Source organism: Paralichthys olivaceus, chromosome 18 (assembly GCF_024713975.1).
Source record: "Paralichthys olivaceus isolate ysfri-2021 chromosome 18, ASM2471397v2, whole genome shotgun sequence".
NCBI classification, from domain to species: Eukaryota; Metazoa; Chordata; class Actinopteri; order Pleuronectiformes; family Paralichthyidae; genus Paralichthys; species Paralichthys olivaceus.
In genome coordinates this window covers 14,634,541-14,658,428 of record NC_091110.1, presented here as the reverse complement: position 1 = coordinate 14,658,428, position 23,888 = coordinate 14,634,541, and the positions used below count along the sequence as shown (strand labels likewise).

Genomic DNA, 23,888 nt, shown 5'->3' with positions numbered 1-23,888 from the left:
TAATGTTCCCTCAGCTTTTTTTTTTTTTTTTAATGTAGAGTTTCGTTTCCTGAAAATCAAATAATCTCAAACCACTTCTTAAAACTTTCTGGAAGAGAAAAACATCCTGAACAAAATGCTCACTTTTCTCCCCCGTCTCTTTGAATCTCTGAATTTGACCAAGCTCGGCTTGTCTGTACCATTTTCAGACTCTGACTGGTCAGTTGGTGTCACATCTGGGTTTGCACTTATAAGCTATTTATCATTTCCTGTCATTAGTGTCTCCTTTACCTTGGCAGATTTTAGCGAACATATAATAAGAAGCATTTAGAAGGGATTTGGCAGTTTAACTCAGTTTGGAAAGAGTTCAATGAAATTATGACAAAACTTACCTTTGATTTTAGAAGAATAAATTGGAGCAATTTTGTAAAATTAGACGCTCGTATACATTAAGGGATTAGTTCAATTTGCACCATGTACGTCCAAAATCAATCAGAAAATCCAGTGCGTTGTGTGTGTGTGTGTGTGTGTGTGTGTGTGTGTGTTGGAGCAGTAAATGTACCTGTTTATGGGCTGCCCAGCAGGGGTGTGTTCCACCTCGTATCCCTGGCGACGCAGCACATCAATGACTGTATTGTTGCCGAGAAAGTGACCTGCAACCAAAAAAAAGGGAGATGTGGTGACCTCCACTTCTGAATGCTAATGATTAGTTTTACAGCGTGACAATGGAAACAAGACATCAACCTCACTGGGTCAAAAGAACCTACAAAGAATAAATATATATAGTGGAGTTCTTTAAGATGCAGAAGTTCTGGAAGATGAAGCAGGATTTTAAAATAAAGTCCACAGAACAGAGAGGAGGAGGTTGGACTGTTACACAACCTCACAATGACACACACACTCTGACAAACACACTATGAACTCAGGCAGGAGGCACAACATTCATGATTTTCCCTTATTTTAAATGTTATGGTAAAAAAAGAGATGATTGATTTATCATTTGTTTGACAATATCAGACGGTAACGGTATCTTAGCATTTATGGAACTTTTCATTACAAAATAAGCAATGAATGTGCTTTTATGTCCTTTTACACAAAGACATAATTTCTTATTTTGAGTTCTATATTTTACTATTATAATAAAGTAATAGTAAAATATCGATCAGAGTTTTTAAGACACATCTGTATAACAAAGCTTTTATTGTATATAACTATCTGTACCATGTTTGTGAATTTTCTATTGTTTGTTGTAAAATGATCAAACTAATCCATCACAGTTTCATCATTTGTGTTTTTCTAAAATCTTCTCTCTTCATCTCCCTTCTTGTATTCCTGATAAGTCTCCATTCACCCCCTCTTTCATATCATACCTCCTTTCTTCCCCTTCCATTTTCTCCTTCTGTTCCTTATCTCCGACTTCCCCTGTTCTCCCTCTTCCTCTCCTCCCTGCTCTGACCCCGTCAGCTAGGTGAAGTGGGGGCATTGAGGCTTCAGGTTGCCATGTCAAGAGGTCTCCATTCTTCCCTCAGCCTGACAAAGGGGAGCAGGGGCCCATTGTTTGGACCTGCTCAGCCGTGGCACCGCCGAGCAGTGTAAACAATGAGCCCCGGCACTTTAATCTGGCCCAGAGCCACCGATAGAGACAGGCTGGCCGAGATGAGCATGATGCTTTACCCATCTCTGGAACTAAAACCACGTAACTACCACAGGAAAGTGCAGAGCGGGAAATTCAATATTAAATTAATCTGCATTGTAAGTGTTGAATTTCAACAGTCAACTTCACACAAATACAAAAATCCTCAACATTTTTAAAATAGGACTGACCACCTTTAAATATGATTTAAAACTTGTTTATAGTTACTTCCAATTTAGGTGTTTTAACAAAAATTTGACTTCCCTGAATCATCTACGTGTTCCCGTGAGAGAACGACCAACTGTGCACAAAAAAGCGATGTGCCTTTATTTTCATTTTAAGCCGTAATCATTATCAATACGGGTCGTCAGTTAAGTGAATAGCCAGCGGCCCTCCAACTCTCCGTGGGGGTTGTAAACGACAGCGAGACGGAGACGGAGTTTTTCAGCCTGCTCACGTTTAGAAACAACTCAGCGTGATTTATGTGAGTTTACGTCAGGGGATTAAGGTGGGACAAATGGAGCTGTTCGGCACAATGCAGGGCCACAGAGGGGTGGGCGGACATCGGGACTTCAAAGGGATGTGCACACATGGACGGACACACACACACGCGCACACGCACACACACACGCTCAATTCTTACATGTCTCTAAAGGCTTCAACATCTTTTGAGTTGTGTTTGAAAAGTGAAACTAAAGTTGTACTGATATTTGTGTGATCGATAAAGATATTTTAAATCTTGTGGTACAGCAGCGCACAAACCTTGAAAAGATGCAAACACAAGCATAAGTGATAAATATAAACACTTAGTTATGACTCCATTCAAAGTGACGCAGCGTTTGGCAACCGACGTGAGCAGCGACGCTTCAATATCAAGTGATTGATGAGGGAAGTGTTTACTTATTTAGAATAATCTATGTGCTATTTGTGTCTCCATGTCCCTCTGGTTGCATCACAGTCACCTCGGAGGTCATTTCCAGAGCTGTGGGACACACAAACTTCTTCCACAATTACTTTAAAACTTAAATACTTCCATGTTTCCGTTCAAAACAAGGCACATGTGATAACTATAAAAAATGCTGATGCGGTGGAGCTAACACATGAACGTTATACACCGTCCTCCTGCACTGCAACAAGTTAGCTCCGCAGATGTTTCCACTGTTGACTCACACAATCACAATCAGTTTTTGTGGTTATTGGTTGGCTCACGGAAAATAAAGATTAAAACGTTTCCTTGTTAACAGCTGTAGATATTTATTCAAAAGCCATTTTTACCTCATTATTTGAAACCCTGGGAATAACTTCAACCATCTCTGCTTTTTCGCTTCAGTAAGTAATTGTTTGGATCGCTGACTTTCATAGTTTTCCGCCCGTCAGGTCCAAAATGTGTCACTTTCATTGTGGCATATAAAAAGCAGCAGTATTCATTCATGTAGCCCACGTTCAGTTTCAGAACCACACGTCTGCAGTGACACCTGTGACATCTGACATATATTTCCTCAGATTATTTATTCAGGCCAATTTCATACATTTTAAATCTATCAAATGGGCCAAAACCTGAAAACCGATGCACAATATGTTCAGTGTATGTGTTCCCAGCAGCACCGAGAGAGGAGAGATGGTGCAGATAAAGAGCCGGGGACAGAAGAGAAAGCTCTCATTCACAGCCCAGTGCTCGCATGCAGCAGCGTTCAGAGACGGGACCGCGGCAGTGGAGGGTCACAGATTGGCTCATGCCATGGTTATACAAATGTACAAAGTCTCTGTATTTCTGTGATGTGTCAGCTTTGGTCCATAACAATGACTTATGATGAATAAAATACAGAAACACAACAAAACACAGATTTTTAAGCCTTTCAAAGTCTACTGAAAAATAGCGTTGCCTGCAAAACAAGTGCATTAACAAAATACGTATGGATAAAATATAATTGCTGCCTTGATTCCATTTAAAACTTTTTCCAGGAGAAGTGGAAAGGAGGAGGAGGAGTACGGTGCAGGACGTTTACAGCAGAAATATCCAGTGTTCACATCCCGCAACCCTTGAGTTGTTTGGTTGAAGCTCATCAACCTTGACCGATACTTTTAGGTTAGCAGCATACATGTAAAATCACCATTCATTCACTGGTTGCTAGGAGTGGATATTGTAAACAGTGACATACAATAATGGCAGTCAGTGAAGCACAGACCTCCACCAACAGTCCCCTTATGAAACCACCTTTAAATTCATAAGATCTTTTACTTGGATAAATAAATATCAGTTTTATTTTTATTAAGGTCCGTAAATTATTCTTTGAGAAATTCAGAGAAAATGTTGAAAAACAAATATTCAAGAAAGTGAAAATCCAAATCTGCATCAAATCCCTGACACATTCCGAATCCTTATTCACACCAAGATTCTTGATAATCCGTCCAGTTGCTTTTGCATAATCGTGCTAACAATCAAACAAATCAACAAACGAACGAGCAGTGGTGAAAACATAATCTCCATATCATGAAGATAATGCACATTTCAAACAAATGTTTCCTGACACTGAGAAGAAAACGGCTGCAAACAGAAACGTTGTGTTGTAAATCGATACCTGTGGCTGCCTCGACCTGGAGTCACTATAAAAGCAACATGAAGTTATAAATTCTAAAGAGAATGAATGAAACATGTACGTTTCCAATAACCAACCCTGGAGCTCTATTTGTCAAACACCTGCACTCAGACAGAAGAAAACAAAACAAGAACTGCTGCCATTATTCCTCCTTAAAAAAAAAAGACGTCCAGTCTCGTCAATCAGCGGCTCGAGTTATTAGAACATATGGTAAGCCTTAAATAGCATTCCTTTTCCATGCACATCAATATTTACATTACAACTTGTAACCAGGGCTCGAGCAGCAGTTCTCATAACATTACAGCATGTTGGATAAACAAACGCTACGGGCAGCGCTGAGGCCATTCTGCCCCGATATAGCCCTTTCTAGCTGTTTATGTACACATGTTCCCCGCTATAGTGAGCGTGGCCCGGCAGCTCATAATCACCATCCCTGAGCGCTGAATGAAGCCTTTTATTGACGGAGACCGCGATCAGGTGTCGGGTGCGTTCTTGAATCTTTACTACGCTAGGTCGGTGACGTCACCGATGACGCAAAACCACAGAACTTTTGGCCAAGGTTTCACGCTCTTTATTCGCTTGTCGCCACTTGACACTGCCGTGGTTTTCGGAGCATCAATCTTTGCAGCACACACGGGCGGCAGGGGAGCTTTAACACAAGGAGAGAGTTAAGCTATTTGAACTATTGTCAAAACTAAATAATAGCCTCCATTTTCACTTTTGACGTTCCCAGCACGTCAGACATACTTACCGGCCAAACTTTAAACTCGGAAATTTCTGTTTTGGCTCGTCGAGCTGCGAACCGTCGAGCAAAACCTCATCGTCTTTAACTGTGAGGGAGACGCAGCCGTCCATAAAAGTGACAGTCATCAGACAAATAACAGGAAAATTATTGGTTATCCACTGACATAAAGATCCTCCTGGTGTTTTTCAAACAATGCCAGCTCTACATCAGCTCACACACAAAGCGTCTGGAGACACACTCTGCTTACATAGCACTTCTTCCTATCCCTGGTTGGATCGTGGCGTTTCATGACAGATCGTCAGCTCCTCCACGTAGAAGACTTAAAACCTAAGTCGGACACAATTTGTCTGACGAGAACCGGACACTGTTGGAAATGGTTGCAACGCTGAGACAATATGATTAGATGCTGTCAAGATGGATGACAATAAATTGACTGTATCATTATTCTCTAATCATTTTAGGAAAGATTTAAATTGACACACAGTTATTTGTGGTTTGTTAGATTCAGAAAAACAAGCTTGTCCCAGTAGTTTTTCTTGAATGGAGACATGAGGCCATATTTAGGTTTGATAACATATCAGCTAATTAGCACTGTACAGTATTATTTTCATTTTTCAGATTAAGCATTTTTACTTCTTTTACCTAATTTCACCTCTTGTGTTCTGCTCATTTTTATCAGTTTAATTTAACTTTACGTTGTTTTGACATGTGCTTAATGCCCCCCCAAAGCACCCTGAATCTACCTTTGTGATTAAAATGTGCTTTATAAACAAAACTGCTTTGTGGAATAATGACGGTAGATGGAAGGAGCACCAAAGTTATAAAAGTTCATCCCACAGGGAACATGAATATCTCCGGCTCGGGCTGCATTTTCTGTCTGAACCAGAAATGAGTGAACCCGACCTGAACCCGATGCAGTTAACGTAAGCTTCGCTGGCTTTGTGTTACCTTGTCTCTGACACGTTTTCTCTGATCACAGACACGTGCGGTTTCAAAATGAAGTAGTGGCCGAAATATAATTTCAAAACTTTTGTCCGAACCTGGCCCGGCGCGTGGGGCTGGGCTTGGGTCGGGTACCCAGACTCTAATCTGCACCACATTTTATGGAAATCCGTCCAACAAGCTTTCAAGACACTTCAGTCAAAACCATGAACGTCATAGCGCTGGTGGAAAAATCAGGGGATCACCGGAGTTCGTTAGGATTCAAACTCCGGGCGCCGTGAATACGTGTTCCAAACTCTGTGGTAGATGGACCAAGAGACCCGACATCGCAATCCTGCTAACGCGCCTGAAAAATGTAGGAAGGCGACAAGGATGGGAACGCGTCAGAGAAGCACTGAGTGTTTATATAACGAGATCTCAACCACAATTCAATTACTAGAAAGCAGCAGTGTTTTCTTAAGCAAAACTTTCATACTTGGTGTAATGTTGCCAACTTGTGGTGTTGAGAGCTAAGAGTCTCTTAATGTTAATATAATATTCATCCAGGAAGGCACCAAGGTTCTTTACCACTGGATGGGAAAAAGAAAATACTTTCAAAAATGAAATGTTGTTGCCTGGAATCAATTTAGTATGAAGTTACTTTCAACTGCATGTTGTCATTTTTGATCCCACGTCCCTGCAGGATAAGGATACTCTTAATACACAGTCATAGCATATGGGGGACGTGAGTAGCCAAAACTAAGAAGTATTTTTGTTGAATTAGTCTGCACATATACACAAATAAGTCCCACACCGCCATTGGCTGAAACTCATCTGAAACCTTCAGCGTATTGAGTTTTACCTCCAATCTGCTGCAGCTCTCAATCCCCCCTCGTCTGTACTATTTGCCATAAAGAGAAATGGAAGACTTTAAAAATTACATGTGATTTATCCCACTGATGTGGATACTGCGAGGATGTAAAAACACACACACACATGCAGAGAGAATGACGCAGAAGCAGACAGGTCCAGTTTAAGGATTAAACCACAGGCTGAGCCAAACCAAACCTCCACAGGTTGTTTTAGTGCTTCCACTGCTCAGTCGTTAATGACCGACTGGATGAGGCCCGCTCTCTGAAGGTGAGCTCACAGTTTCCTTGAAAACGTTTCAAAGCTGCATTTTTATGCACATCTTTCACACTAAAACCTGGATGACAGGGAGCGCATGGTTGCCCAAGTGTGTTATAAATACAGGTTTGTGCAAGTTCTTTAAATTTGTTCAGACGTAGCTTTAATATTTTTTTTAAATAAAGGGAATCGCCAAAATAAAAAAAGAAATATGAAAACTATCTTTGAAATCATTGTCAATGGCAGCCTCTTGAAAAGTCGGAAGCTAAGATCTGGAAGCAGCTCTCAGACATTGACACTGAAGTCCCAACTTTTCCCTAAAATTTTCTGGAGACGCTTTATGTGAGATCGTAAATGTCAGGGTCAGATTTTTCCTAAACGTCCCCACTCAGCATTCTAGTAACGTGTCCCTAAAGCATCAGAGTGAGCCCATTTGAGAATTGAGCAGAATTCAGAAGTCTAAAAAAAATGTCTTTCTTTTATCATCCGATTCTGTTTCCTTGGTCAAAATAAATGTTCCTGCACAATATTAAATCAAAATTCCCCTCAGGAAATGATTTTGTGATTGTACGATACCAGTGATGGAAAGCTGCGATATAAGACATCTGCGTGTGCTGTGTGAATCTGAAAGACACAAAAACACAACAAGCCGGAGGCAGGAATACACGTCCTCTCCACGAAACAAGCCAAAGAATGCTAACAGCCCAACCAGCACCAAAACATCTCTCATTCTGTTCCTCTCAGGCACAGTGAGAGGCAACGTTCAAACACGAGGCTCATTGCTTTATGGTAAAAACTGATCCCAATCACCGTGTCATACGGAGACGCAGGCTGCTGAGGACGAGACGTGGGGGAAGAACAAGTGAGAAGCAGAGACGAGCAGATGCAAATTTAACGTGGAAAGAAAAACAGGACTAGAGACGGAGGATAAGGCATCAAAACAACACAGGAATGTTAAGTCATCAGATGCCAGACTGTGATAGCTGCGGATAAGAGCCTCCTGTCAGGCCTTCGGTGTAAAACACTTCTGTATTGAGACTTCGGCTTGACATGGTGCCCATGTAAAGTCTGTTCCACGAAACGGGGAGTGGAGGCGAGGCTGCCTGAAGTGGTATCTCAGTTTGGCATGCAGGTTTTCCAACCATTTCATTTCTGAACGTCTTGTATACGAAGTTAAACCGAGAAGCTGAGTCTGGGAAATTTCTGAACTAGAGCCCATCAGTTATCTGTTGGCTGACGATGAAGGGCCCGACCCGCATCACAAGAAAATGACGTTTTAAATTTCTTTACATGACAAAAGTTATGTTTATTTTCTTAATTCAAGTTCTGAATAAATTCTATATCCTTCATATATTTGGTTGTACTTGCGTTTTTCTTTTTATTTAGTTATATAATAAAGTTTATGGTTGAACTGTAAAGTGAACTCCTTGTTTAATGGTGTATCTGACGATCATACAGTTCTCTGTGTTGCAGAGGAACAGTCTTCACCTTCACCTCATCAGTTACTTTCACACGTACAACAACTTGTTGTTTATCTTGGATAATTTACAGGTCGGAGCATCTCCAGGATCCTCGGACCTTTGAATAAGATTGCAAGTGAACTGTTTAATTTGCTGCAGATGTATTTGCGCCGGTGTGAAAATTAAAAAGATGGATACCTACGTTTTAATAACTGAATCTCGCTTCAGCTCTTTTTTTTTTTTTTTAAGTATAAATCCAGTTTCACGTGTTTATCATTAGTGTGAAAGCTGCTGAAAGTGTCTGCCTGAGGTTTCTGGGGACTTCAGCTTTGAATTTATTGAGAATAAAGGAGACACGGTGCTCGTAAGAGGCCTGTGGTGTGAGGTTGTTTTTTAAACAAACCCTCACTGAAAATTTGTGGTGGCACACAGCACTTTGGAGCCGTGTTCGGGATTACATCTGTCAGGCTTCAGCAGTCTCTCTCCACACTCAGGGTGCTCTCGCTCTCTCTGCCAAGGAGTTATGGTGCTTGAACACACACCGGCTCATTCACTGTGGTCGTATGAAAAAGTGATCAAAGTTGGAGAATTCTGTAAAAGGGAGCAGTTCTAAACCGGAGCGCTGCCAGCTCGGAACGTCCCGGCCGCTGAACGTCTCCTTTTACTTATAAACCCCGGCCTCAGAGGAAATTCTTAATATAAAAGTAAGTGAAATGAGACTTTATAAGTAGTTCCAGCAGAGAAATACCTGTTCACCTGACCTGAGGCTGGCTGTTGTTTCCCCGTGTAAACCACACAAGTGCTGACATGACCAGTAACATCAACACGATCCAGTTCCAATGTGTCGTCTGTGGAAATCCAGCGTTTGAGTTACTTCACTGATTCACTTTGTAGTTAATATTGTATTCATTCATTTTTATGGCTGAATCTGAATAATTTATATGCATGCTATATTTTTTATATGCTTGTGAATTCCTCTATAAATTTGAACCTTTAGGCCGAAATTAAACATCTTTGGTAGAAGTGGCCCCCGCCCGTAGAAACTGCAGGCTGTCGGTATAAAAAGAGATTTCTTTAAAGGGGCCACAAGCAAAAACAAGAAATGAATGAATGTTGGTTCGTACTGTTGGTTCAGTGGGACTAGATTAGCTGCAGTAAAATCATTGCGCTAAAGAAACAGCACTAAAAACATTATCTTAAATCATTTCAAGATAAAAAACTTTACTGAAGCAGGAAATTGAGATTGGTTTCCAGCAGACAACATCAGCGGCCATTTTATACTTAAGATCTGATTACAATCATTCACCTCATTCAGCCACCAGGAGTCAAAGAGCGTTTCTTCTTGTTTTCTGCACATCTGTACTTTTTGCACGTCCATACCTGCCAGACTGTATTTCTGCACTTTCCATATTCCAAGGTCACTTCCTCTGAAAACACATGGACCTGCACCGTCCGCCCTGCATCCTGCTGCTCCGCTCCCCTTTTTAAAAAGCATTCCACATAATGCTTTTTTCTCTTCCTCTGATGTTTTTCTCCTCCATCAACAACATGTGGCTCAGAGTGTAATTTTGTGCCCATTTAGTTTGAGTAATCTGCAGGAGATCTTGTAGATGTCCAGCCAGGCCTGCGTATCATCTGCTACTCAGGTCTAGATCATAACGAAGAGCAGATCCATAGGATGGAAGCCTGGAAGTAATCACAGGCTCTGTTTTTGGCCGTTTTATCTCGTGCTTTCTCTCCCTACGTCACTCTCAAACACCTTGTTTTTTCTTTTTATAGTCCTCTTCCAGTTTTTGGTCCAATGTTCACAATATTTTTCTCTCTCTGTCAATTACACATGTGTTAATCTCATTTCAGCCTGAATCATTCTTTCCTCCCAAGTTAACCGTGGTGTGTTATGGATTAAACCAGGGGCTTAGTTTTCCAGAGTCTCACGTTTCCCTGTAAATCCTTCTGCATCACAACAAAACAAGTGAAAAATTTTAATCTGCACCCACCGAATCCTAAACAGAGAAATCTTGTTTTTCTGATCGCAATCTCTTATTCGCTCCAGACCTTCAGTGACGCAAAACAGAAGTTACAAAACCTAGAACAGTAATTTCAGTGAGTTAAATTGAGTCTGAAACACAAGAGGATGGAATTCACACTTTCTTTTCACACTAAGTTATTTATTTCAAAATTCTTCACACAAAAAAAAAAATGCTACACCCATCCGGATATCATCAGAAAGACCATTTCAAATAATCAAATTTTTCTTTTTGGCCTCACATCCACACAAAAATATATATTTTTTTCCGACTGGGGTGAATTTTTCTATTACCGCATGGACTTTTTTTGTTTTTGGAAATGCTTTTAAGTCCAAGATACACAAGAGATTTGAGAAAATGTTTCTGGGCACCAAGAGATTTTTCTCAACTGACAAAAGAAGTTGTAGAACGAATATCCACATATGTTCAGACATCGACCCAGAAACCTCCGACTCTAAAGAAATAAATCTGACACTGTAACCATCACGCCAAATACATGACAAGGTCCTGATGGATAAATAAAATAAAGCTCATTGGAGTATAAAAACTTAAAACTATGTGGCATCACAGAATCCTGCTCTGCTCACACACGGCCGACAACACAGGCTCTTTCATACAGAGCAGCAGAAAAACGTCTGCCCCGGCTAAACAAAAAAGTATTCAATGTCCCACAGTGAGAGAGAGGAGGAGAGAGTGGAAGCCACAAATCACACAAGTCATGTTTTCCTCTGTCCCTTCATATCTTCATCGCCTGCAGGCAGCGCGTTCGCTCGCCTTCATGTTTCAGCCCCAAAATGAAAAGGGACAGCTCCCTCATAACAATTCCCACTCAGAATCATCAATAGATGCACTTCTGCACGCTGGGTAAAGATATAATTTTCCTCTTCCCTTTCATATAGGGGTGAGGTATTTCTGGTCCAAATGAAAGTTTAGCCCCTGGGCAGGCGCGTAAAAAAGAGCCCGTTCCAGGTGCATGAGGAAATACTGCAGGGTTTGAATGGGATCAGGGGTGAGGAGTTCAACTCTTTCAATAAATCACAACAAGCTGTTGTGACAAGCGTTAGCTGCTTTGACTGCGAGAGAAGTGTGGGCCGCATGAGCTACGTCTTTAGAGAGCAGGGGCCGAGGCCTCTAACCTGATGAGTGCAACTAAATGTATACGTTTAGGTGCGTTTCACTCAGCAGCCAGTTAGTTCCTCAGAGCGGCTGACAGGTTTATCCTCCCATTTAAGAAGAGACAGAGCTGTGGCGATGAAACGTTACAGATGCTCCTGACAGCTTAACATCCGACTGGTTTAATGTGTTTTCATGTTATGTCAGTTTTTTTCTTTTGGCTTTTAGGATTATAAATATGGAGCAAAGATCACAGACGGTTCTGAGGAGGAGGAAGATGAAGCAGATACTGACAGAAACACTGTCCAGTCACTAACACTGGACATCTGCTGGGAAAGATGGATTTTAAAGCAGGATAAATACGTTTTTAAGTCACTGATAAGACGCCAGTACAGACAATTTACTGAGCAGCTATTTTATTGATCTTTTTTCTTTTTTGCCTGAAAATGCCAATTTAAACAAAATTATTTTATTTCTTTTTGTATTTTATGTAGGTTCAAGGTTGTAAAGATTAAGTAAGTAAAGATTTGCATGATGGAGATGCCTCCCATGTCTGTTGTCTTGTCCGCACAGTCTCGTTAAAGCCTGAACTACAACATTTTGTTGACATGATTTGTGGTAGAAATTAATTTAAAAAATAGAACAACGTAATAAAACGTTACATCTTAAAGGTGTCATTCAAACTCAAATCCAGGACTTAATCCGGGTTTGGCAGACGGTTAGCCTGCTAAAAGCCTGACCAAGTGTGTGGTGGGTCTGGTCTGGACTTTAATGGCGCTGTGTGACATGTGTGTACTCATGTCAGCGACTGCCCCAAACAGTTGTAAACTGGCTGTTTATGAAGGTGAGGTGCTGTTAAAAAGTCCCACGTTCCTGACTTTCACACCATCGGGGGGGGGGGGGGGAAGCCGAGCAGCGACCGCAGTGATGTAGTGCTGCTCGATGTGAAAACACACTGCGGAGGGATTCGGGCCAGGTATGTGTAAGGTTTGGCCTCTGGATTTAGGACAGAGTTTGAGTGGGAATAACCAGTAAACCCGCTATAACTCTACAGCTAAGATATTACGCACACAGGGGTAGTTAAAACCTAATTTATACTGCGTTCACAAGGGTTTAGAAAGACGTCTATGTTGTGTTTTTCACACTCCTGGAATTTTCTTGAGGAATAGAGTTAAATGATCTTATTCCACAGTGTGACAGCATCACAGAGGGTTTGTATTCTGGAGGAGCTTGTTCCAGCTCTAAATTGAAGCTGTGATGTTTACACCGGGGCAGATGCTGGCTGCAAGATTCAATCCAGTAGAAATATTACACATGACGTGTGCATCGTTTTCTGAACCAGCCCATTTGGAATCTGTTGAAAAGTTTAGATCGGCACTGGAATTCAAAATAAAGTTCTGTGGGTTTGAACAAGGTTTGGCAGCACAGCTTGAATTCCATCATAAACAATATTTTGTGACGATTAACGTAATCAGCTCTGCAGTTCTTACCTCTGCCAAGTTTTCATTGCCGTTTGTCTGTTAGCAGGATTACGCAAAAAAACTACTGAGACGATTTTCTTGAAACTTGGTGGAAGGATGGGACATGGGCCAAGAAAGAGCGCATTCAGTTTTGGATCTGGTCAATGGAGCGGGTCCAGGAATTTTTATCACTTTCTTTAACATTGTGCTTCTTTATGTTTACAGATATCCCAGGGTATGAATTCATGGATATAATGAAAATGTAGTTGAATGAAGTTTGGAAACCCATATTCTCTTCCTGATTGGCTCTCTATTGAAATTAACACGTTAACACATACTGTCACACACAGCTCCACCCTGTCGTTAGTCCAAGAAAAGAAATCCTTCCTCTTACTTTTGTTGTGTCTCATTTGTAGTATTTTCTGTAAGAAGAAACCAACTGTAGAGTAGATAACGTGCTTCCTACACGTGTCCAGTGTACATGACTGGTCACGTGAAATGTTTGTGGTTTCACATAAAACCACCTTTAACATACATTAAGTCTAATTTACTGTTATAAATATGGCTCCATCACCACACACTGACTACTAAACTGCAGTGGACTCATTAAAAACTGCGTATTAAGTGACTATTTCCCCGCTCCAGTACTGAGATCTACCCACACACTGACATGTCCAGGTGCTCTGAGTTATGAGCTCACGTCAACCTCTGTCACGAGCCGTAGCTCACGAGGCAGAGCCGTCCATTTATTACAGCCGACCCGCCGCACATCACAGCTCACTAAACGAGGGGTATTCTCTTCAGCGCCGGCCACACCAAGCTAAACAGCAACAGATCCAACAGCAAACCTTAATTGTCTGTGAAAAGAGTCAAACATTTTAAAGTACAGTAACCGTTAGAGCCCGTCAACCACACTGGCAATTACACCACCACAAATATTTAAATTTGTGGCTTTGGAGCAGAGTTTGAGGGGAATCGTGATGTGCTAAGCAGCTCGGGGGCCGAGTCTGAAACATGGAGGCATTCAAGCTGAGCCTGGGAGGAGGAAAAAAGTAAGAGAAAAGAATTTGTAAGAGCCGGCAGAAACGGAGCCCTCAACCTTCAGCGATATGTAAACACATCATTTTATTAAAGTCAAAAGTGCCAGGGTATGACAGAGATTATAAAGGGAACACGGGTCGGGATTGTATACTTGGGTTTGGTTACTGTACCTATGGAGCAGAGCAATAACAGCTTCCATATGCCTGTCTGAGCGTATGGCTCTTTTTCAACATCATCATTTAGTTTGAGTGATGGCCGTGGTATTTCGGACAAACAGATGGGGGGAAAGACAAATTTCTAGGAGGTATTTACTTACAGTGCAGTAAAGTACAGCGAGGCATGACAATACGGTAATACTCCGAGCAGGGTACGGCAGGGAAGGGACGGAAGCTGAAATCAAACGTGCACTGAACTGTGGACATGATTCTGGAGGGGCTGTACGTGAGAATGCAAATGTACGAGTCAGTTGCTCCAGACATTTTCCAGAACTTTTCCTGCCAGTCCCCCAGTAAAACGTTCGAGTGAGTCCAGAAGACAATACAGAGGGAAAGTTGTCCAGAAAACACACAGAGAATGATGCTGCTTCTGACGGGAAATGAACAAAACTAAAAGAATACAAATATCCATGAGGTGTTGGTGGTGGCATGCACGAAGAAGATGACAACGAAAAACAACGACATTTGAGAGCTTTTGATAAGACGGGCCAACACCAGTGTCGATGTGCTGGAAACAAAAACTGAATTTCTGGAAAAACCTGCATATTTCTACCCTGATGGATAGACGTTTGACGTTCACTGCAGACCTGCTGAGTTTCAGGATAATCCTTGAAGGAACGAAATTTCTCCGGCCAAATGTGTAAAAGCTTGGAGCGATGAGAGAAAGGATCAATGAAAGATCAATAAAACATAACGGAGGCTCGAAGGCTTTTGATTCTCAAACCTTTTAGATGTGAGATTAAGCAACGTTTCTGTTCCATAATGAGCTGTTTTCTGTTTAATTTAGTGCAGGGAGGCTGGAGGCTATCCAGCATTTGGTAATAATAAGAACATGTTTTGTAGGAATTTGCAAATCATCAAACAATAAACCCGTAATATCAACACTAGACTGGGTGGTCACTGTGAGTGTGTGCTACAAAAACATGACACTGTTGTAAGCAACTCTTATCTCCCTCTCTCTCTCTCTCTCTCTCTATCTCTTATTCATGTCTGACTCTGTTCGGTGTGTGTCATCTGGGCTGAATGTGGAGTTTGAAGTTGCAAACCACTACACTTTGTTTGACTGTTGCCTTCCTGACCACCGCTCTTATCAGACTTCATTTTAAAAAAGGAGCAGTGAGAGGAGCTGGAATGCAGAACTGGTCACGGACCCCGTTCTAATGAGTTTAGACACAACCAAAGAATCAATACGTCAGGATTTGGTAAGAAAGTCTTTTTCTGTAGGAGGTCACCGACTCTTATTATGACATTAAATTCATAATAAGGTTTTGTTGAATAATGTGTTTACTGCTCTGGCATCAGCTCAAATATCTTGGGAACCTGACCTGGACAGATGTCTTGAGATTCAACCCGATAACGGGAAATCAAACTAATATATATTTTAGAGATACATCTCTTGATGTAATGACAGCCCCAGGCTCAAACAAGACAAGACACAGAGGGAATACGTGCATGGCTGTGTGTATCTAAGGGGATGTTTGCTCAGATATTGTCAGACATGAGAATGTCGGGTTGTGGGGCCTGCACGACGAGGCAGGGGTCGCGGTTATCAGTCCTTCATAACGTGTGCTCAACGGCTAACCTGCTTTGGAGAAGGTTTAGTTGGAGATAAGTATGAATCTGTAAAAAAGCTCAATACACTGACCCATCGATTCCTTTGAAACATGACATCAGAGCTTAGAGGATCCTGAGGAGCTCGATGTAGATTGTTAAGAGTCTCTGAGGAGGAATAAACAACTTTCTTCAAAACCTCAAGGAAATATTTCTAACCCACAGACAGATAATGAAGAACAGCACAAATACTTTTCTTAAATAATGATCGTTCGAGTTCAGTCTGTTCTGCTGCAGTAGCAACAGGTAAAAAAAAATTTGAATTAATATCACAGATGTTTTTACAAATATGTTTAAAGCATTTACTTCATCAGATTAAAAGTTGTTGCCATATACTACTACTACTTACAAATACTTTCAATACTCCTGTCAAAAACCATGAAAGTGGCTTCTGATAACATTAAACCACCCGCACATCCAAACACTTCCATGATTTAAACTCTGGACTATCTGGAGTTTCCTTTGGCAAAGTGCAATCAGCATCCAACCAGGCACTTTGACAGAGAATAAATTATAATGTACAAACTGTTTTGTTAACTTGTTGTGGCAATAAAGCTTAGAGAAGGCAAAATGAAAAACCTCAACAATTTTCCACTGGGGTCAGTGTGGAATCTGCAGGCCAACCCCTGCAGGCTAATGGGACCATTACTCAGGAAGAGAAATATGTTAAATATGTGGTTGCTTTTTTGAAAACACACACAACAATAATTCCTCTCAATTCAAATTATATATTATAGTCCTGTCTGGATGAATTTCAAGAAACCAAAATGTATCTTGCAGCTTTTCTGGTGTTATTGACAGTACAATAAATTATCAACTAGAAAACACACAACACTAAATGCAGAATGGATGAAAACTGCATCTTAAATGTATCAAGACGTCCGTATAACAAAATATGATGGTAGCTGACAGGACTGGTCTGATGGTGAATTGTAACAGGGAAGTTGAGTACGCCAACATAATGGATACTATTGTAGTATCTGTGTGTGTGTGTGTGTGTGTGTGTGTCCTTTGACCCCTGCAGGGATAATTAAGGACACATTTTACCCAGGTCTGTCTACGGCATGGCTTGGGGGCTGCGGTGTGTGTGTGTGTGTGTGTGTGTGTGTGTGTGTGTTTCTGCACATGCACCCTGATGTGCCCCGTCCCTTTCCTTGTACACACCGACCCAACCTGCCCTCCGTATGTCTAAGACTAGTGCTCCTGGGATGATTGGCCATATCACTTTCACACACACACACACACACACACACACACACACACACACACACACACAGAGAGAGAGAGAGAAAGAGACACACACACTGAGGCACACACCTTTTCAGACCTAGCCCTTGTAAAGGTACCTCCTTGGGGACACACAGTGAAATGAACTCCTTGTTAGGGCATGTGTGTGTGTGTGTGTGTGTGTGTGTGTGTGTGTGTGTGTGTGTGAGTGTGTGTGTGTGTGTGTGTGTGTGTGTGTGTGTGTGTGTGTGTGTGTGTGTGTGTGTGTGTGTCTGCTTTTCCTCAGCTGTTTCCTGCCAGCTCAGAGAGCAGCAGACTGTGACGGCCTCTCGCTCCGCTCACAGCTCGCTGCTTTGCTCCTTCCAACTGACCAAAGGAGTCGAGAAGGTTTCTGACGACGTCGCCATGAGGAAACTCTGACTGTGAAATCGATGCCACTACAATTTGATCCTCTCTCCCGCCTGCACATCCCATGATGAAGATGAAGAAAATCAAATGTTGGTGGAACAGATTCTTTTCAAAGTGTTATCTGCTCATCACTATGAACATGGCCTGACCTTTATGCTTTCACTGTCCATTTTAATCATTTCAATAGGTGTAAAGTGTTTGGACTGAACAACCAGAGGCCAAACAAACCAACAAGCAGGACAAAGACGTGTCTGCCTTCACCATACAACCCCGACCAAGCAGCAGGAATACACATGCTCACTCACACAGACTCATCTGTGCTTAAATAAGACATGTTTAATCTTCCTCTGCTGTTATCAGCTGTATCCTCCCTGTTCTAAGTCTCTTATCAGACGGCTGCTACTTATGAGGTCGGTTACAGAGGAATTCAAAGTTTTAAAATGGCATTTTCAAAGCTCCAACAGGCCACACGTCTGTTTCTGTTCTGTCCTGAACTGATAACGGATGTTTTATTGAGCCTCCAACACAACTCTGGTTTATTTGGACACAAAGCTGATTAAAACCATCAGCTGTGGATCAAACGATTTATCAGCTGAGCCACTACAGGGCTGGTTATCAACAACCAGCCTCCACTGTGTTTCCTGACAAAGAAAAAAGGGATTGCGGAGGATATGCAGTATATTTTGGGCATTACATGGGTATATATTTTCTAGTCGTTTCTCTTCTGTATCTGAAAGGAGCTGCACAGTCTTCCAGATCAGAAAAAGACGTCTTATCTGTGAGCACCACTTCTCCAATCAGCTTTGATTTCAGGCCCCGGCTCCTTTGGTCGTCTTTTCCTTTTCTCTTTCTCTCCATGAGTTTCTTAAGCTGCTCAGACTAAGACGCTTTCCATCTTTTTTGCAGAAGTGCTCTCCCAACAAAAAGAGGAATTTAAGTCATTTTGTAGTGGGGATAAAAGTAAGCTTATTAGGTGATGAACGGACGCATGGGTAAGGACTAATAAAGATGAAATGTTGACTTCTTTTCTGACATTTTAGGCACAGAAATATCTTTATTTACCATGTTTACAAAACTTTACTTTTTAACACCAACCTGCTCCGAAGGCGAAGAAGAAGCTCTTATCGGGGTGTTCCTCCAGCAGGGCCTTGACCCTCTTGCCCATCCTCTCATTCCTTTTGTAGATGAGCTCCTGTCGGAAGTAGCTGTCTATTTCCTGGGCGGTCACCTGCTCGCTGGGTGGCAGCGTCACGTTATTGAAGTTGGGGACCTACAGGGTTGAAGAGGTGACGGTTTGGGTGAGTTGCAAAAAATGAGAAATTGTTTTGTCTACATGAAAGAAGTCAAAAGAAGGAATGTGAAGGCAAGTTATGAGACAAAGGACAACACAGGAGGAGGGACAACAAAGATGTGGCGAGGGCGATGGAGAGACGAAGGAAAAGCAGGAAGAGTAAATCAGGAACGGTGTGGAGAAGCTGCAGGGGTGGAGGAGGTGGTGTGGGGGGTGGAGGGTCAGTCATAGGGTGAGGATCGAAGGTAAAAGGTCAAGGGTTGTGTCACTGAGACACTCCAACAGGTCAAGGGGTCAAAATGATACGTAGCTTATTAACTAGAGGGAAAGAAGGAAGATAGGATAAGATAAGGGGACTGACCTGTGAGGTGTCATGGTTAAAGATGATGGAGTTGAGATCTCCACAGTTATAGTGCCTGATGAGATCTTCAGTGGTGTAGGGAACCTGGAGGCTTCCCGCCCTCAAAGACTCCTGCTGTAGCAACGTCTGGTTCAGGGCAAAGATCACCTGGAACAACACAGTGAGGATCAGTTATTGATCGGTTCATATTTCCCCCGATGAAAGACTTAATGTCTGTGACAACAAACAAGAAGTTGGGCAGTTGGAAGTTTGTGATTCAAGAGGCAGAGGAGGTGGAACAAGAGTTTTAGGTAAATTCTCATTTTCGTCATCCACCCACATCGGCTAAGGTACGTACTGACCCCTATGCGGAAAGTTTGTGACATGCAGCCCAAACTTTGCGACTGTAGGTGTCGACTGCTCACGCTCCAGGTATGATCCATCCACCTCCTGGGATGGAATGTGGGATCAGGTAAGAATGTGAGGAACACCAGACCCACAATGACCATCAACAAGTACACAAATCCTAGCAGTAGCATCTCTGTGAGGTTGTAGTTACTCGCAAGTGCTTTGAGCTAAAAGCTAACATGCCAATGAGAACATGTTGATTTTTGTAATGTTTGCCTGCTGTTGAAAATTAGAACATTTTGACCAGATCTTTGTGACATTTGACTAAAATACAACACACTAAAGCTGCTAGCAAGAGAAACAACCTCAATGGACGGCAGGTACCACAGTGGAAACAGGATAAGAAAAGAAAACACTTGAAACTTCTTGGGTGACAAAACAGATCTGAGTTAATTATTTCAAACTGAAATATTTATTACAGCAAAGGAATCAGTTTCCAGTTGAGGCTGTCGAAGTCGCTGATCTGCTCTGCTGCAGAGATTCAGCTTAAGAGCGTGACCGTGAAATCAGCCTGTGTTTGGTGAAAGGGCCCCGGTGAGCCCTGCCGCCTGTGATCAGCACCGCACAGACACATGCATGCACATGCACATACATGTGTGCACACATACACATAAACACGCTCCACTCAGCGAGGCCGAGACGGCTGCATGGAAACCGCCACCGCTCATCAGCCAATGGCTTCCCTGTGATCTCTTCGCCACACACAAACACACGCACACCTTTCACCCTGAGTTTGATTACTGCAGAAGAGGCGAGATTTTATGGTTCGGTTGTTTCTCAAAGGGAACAATTTGTCAAAGTGAAGACGTGTTTTGTCAGCTGTGGTAACATGTAAATGTGTCTGCACGTTTTTACAATCCAGGAGGCATCTGTGCATGTATTCACTAGTGTGCGTGTGTGTGTGTGTTGTGTCAAATGAATTCTGTATTGATATGCATACCCGTACGCCAACCAGGCCCAAGCGGCTGTTTTTTTTTCATGTTCTGTTTTCTAAGGTGCCCTGATGACACTTTTGTGGGAGCCTCGGTGCAGCAGAGGAGAGGAGGAGAGGAGGGCAGCGTGGAGCAGATGCCTTCTTGTCAGAGGACAAAAGACCCCTCCGTCACCCTCTCTTCTCCTCTCCTCGCCGCTCCCTCCAGCTTTCATCGGCCGCGCATCAAAGTGGCGCTCTGCATATGAAAAGGACCCCGTCTTTATGCCACGCAAATTAGCCTATCGCCGCCCCTCCCCGACTCGTTTCACAAAAAACACCCTCACATCTGTGCCACGTCCGTGAAGGAAGGCCCTCATCTGCAGGGTCTCCCCTTTTTCTCAGCACCCTCTTCTCTTTCTCCGCTCGCCGTGCCTTTCAGCCCCTTAAATTATGGCTGTGAAGGGAGGAGGGGAGAGAGAGAGAGGGGGGGGTGCAGTCTTGGCCTGATAATAAGAAAGAGAGTTAAAGGTTTTTTAGAGAGGAAAGAGATAGACAAGAAAAAACAAACAAGAAAGTAAGGATGCAAGGAAACCGGAGCAGAGAGGGAAACTTAAACGAAGGATTTCATTCTCTCTGTTCTGATCCTCCACTTGTGTTTGTGCGCTCTGGGTCAGTGGGTGCACTTTCCCACTCGGCCCCTTTCATCAGGTTCCCCCTGTTTCTTCTTCTCCTCCACTGCTGCCCCCGCCCCGCCCCTCGAGCACGCACACACAGCCACACAGACACACCCCTTGCTGATATCAAAGCAAGCGCAGCCAATGAAAGTCAATAATTGTCCTTTGTCATGGAAATGTCCCCTCTTGTTGAGATGGAGTGGGGTGGCTGTGTGCATCCAGAGCAAACATCATCACAGACAGATTCCCACATGTGGAGATCTGGAGTGTTCAGCGGCTCGGCTAAAAAAAAAATAATTCTGGAGTGAGTTGGCTTAAAGCTTAGTGAGTATCAACCGGACGAGGATCTTTGAGGACAGGTTTTACCTTCATGAAATCGTGGATCACTTTCCAAGAGCCATAAAAATCATGAGTCTGTTTGGAAAATGTCCTCGCAAAGACAGATGGCAGCAAATTGTGTTTTGGTTTCTGTGGGAAAATTTCTAAAGTGGCATCTTAAGAAAACGTGCAACCACATTCATTAAAGCAGAGATGCAGCTAGTGAGTCATAAGCTGCTCCTCAGACATGCACTGAACTCCAGAGATCCTTCGCAGTTTCTCCAGAGGACGTGTATGTGTGAGCGCAAACGTCCGAGTGACCGCCTCCGGAGATCCTGCTGAGTTTCTCTGACTGGCCTGGAAACTCAAACTAGTCCAGTTGACCTGTTTTTACCACTTGGATAGAAACAGAAATATGATATTTCGTTCACGTTTGCCATGTTCTGTTCCACTGTTTTACCGGAGCATTTTTACAGGGATTAAGTCATCTCCTTCTCGAATGTTTTAATTGCACAGGGAGATTCAGCTCGACCAGTTGATTATATTGATGCTCTCATCTTCTAATAACTAATTGGACAAAAAGTGTGCATCTGCTGAGCCGCCTGTTTTCTTCTTGTACAAGTGAATTAGCAGCGAGCAGAATCCAGAAAGAAGTTCTACACATGGCGACTTCATCCGCACCATGTTTCAACTTTATCACACGTCGTGAACATAACAAGTGACGATAAGAAGACGTGAGGTATTTTATCTGAGCGACAACGTGTCAGCGGCACATGTTGTCTGTGCCGTGTGTGTAAACTGTGTGTGAGGTCCTGTCACAGTACGAATGTGGTGTAAAGTGAACAGCTTGTAAACATAAGGATAAACTCCTTGTACGGTTAAAGTCTGTGGCTAATTGAAGTTGTTCTGAATGTATGAGCTGGCTCTGGATGTTGGGAATGTTACAGTAACTTAATTTCCAATTCAGTTTTAGTGAAACGCTAAAGAGGAGCATGTGTGTGCCTGCATGCAACATGTGTGTGTTTATTCTTGTTTTTGTGACTCATTGTGTGCATGTGTGAGCAGAAAACGATGTGTCCGGGTTTAAACAGGTGTTTCAAAAGTAGTGTGTCCACACTGTCGACAAACCGTGTGTTCAGACAGACACACACACACACGCACACAAACTGGAGATGACACCTGGCCATCTCCCAAGTACAAATGAAGACTTCCAACGCAGCTCCTCTGTTTCCTCCTGAGTCTGCGATGTTATCAGAGTAATACAACTCCCTCTCTTTCTCCTCCTCACTCTGTTTCTCTCTCTCTGTCTCACACGCACACACACACAAGAAACTGGAGAGTCAGAGAGAGGGATGAAGAGAAAGAGTGTGAGAGACAGTGACTCTCTGTGCTGATGTTATCAGAGGAGGAGAGATGAAGGCCGACAGAATCAGTCAGAGATTTGGGCTCCGAGTAACTTATGAGTGATGTTATCAGTGAAATGTTAGTCGGAGTAGTCAGACCGAAAACAAGAGCCATCAGGATCACACAGTGGAATTGCCAGTGACTCGGAAACTCTGAAGTCCTGAGGCAGCACAACTTCAAGCTTCAGTTATACTCTCTTTGTGGTAGTGCACACAGACACCACAGGCACGCTGTTGTTGTTATACTGCTTGATAATCTGTTTGGAGGACACATGCGTAGTTGGTGCAGTTGTAGCATATAATCAACAAATGGAGGACCGCAAAAAGAAATGTACATCCATCCGTACCGAGCATACACTTTATATATAAATATATATGTGTGTGTGTGTGTTTTAACTGCAGGAGGTAAAGCTTCTGATATTTCATAGTCCAAACAAGGTGAGGTAAAGTTTTCATAGAAGTAGTAGATACACAAGTGAACAAGACTTATATCCTGTAGCCTACATAAAGATGGACGACAGAACAGGTCCCCTAAAGTGAAGTCAAAGTGTCTTTATCGCCCCCTGATGTCTGGCTGCAGTATAGGTCATAAACCTCACATCCTCCATGTTAACAGTTCGGACATGAGCCAAATTAAAAAGTCAAAATACACGTCAAATCGTTTTTTCTCAAAGATAGTTTCTTGCATTTTAGGTAGTCACACTGATGTTTGTTCAAGTGTTTCATTTATCAAGTAGGATTGTTTTTGATTTGTTTTCTTATGCTAGATTGGTTGAGTGTGTTAATGGGTGAGACGTTGATACCAGGGCTCCGCACCCTGATTCATCTGGGCAGAATCTGGCTCCAAATGGCGTTTTAAGCAAAAGATGGCCTCGTTCAAATCTGCCATATATTGGCTTCATTTCTGGATCGTGGGAAGAGACACCTCATCTATCTTTACATCCAGGTTATGGAGATTCAGTATACGATGTCATTA

The 23,888-nt window shown here is 42.5% G+C and overlaps 1 protein-coding gene across 1 annotated transcript in view; it reads right to left on the bottom strand.

The window, feature by feature from the left end:
- trabd2a (TraB domain containing 2A) overlaps positions 1–23,888 on the bottom strand; it is a 52,085-nt gene that overhangs the window by 7,887 nt on the left and 20,310 nt on the right. The window contains exons 4-6 of the mRNA XM_020081543.2: positions 19,218–19,364; positions 18,661–18,835; positions 542–632 (exon numbers count right to left, since the gene is read on the bottom strand). Coding sequence (XP_019937102.1) covers positions 542–632; positions 18,661–18,835; positions 19,218–19,364 — 413 coding nt within the window. The remainder of the gene's footprint in view (positions 1–541; positions 633–18,660; positions 18,836–19,217; positions 19,365–23,888) is intronic.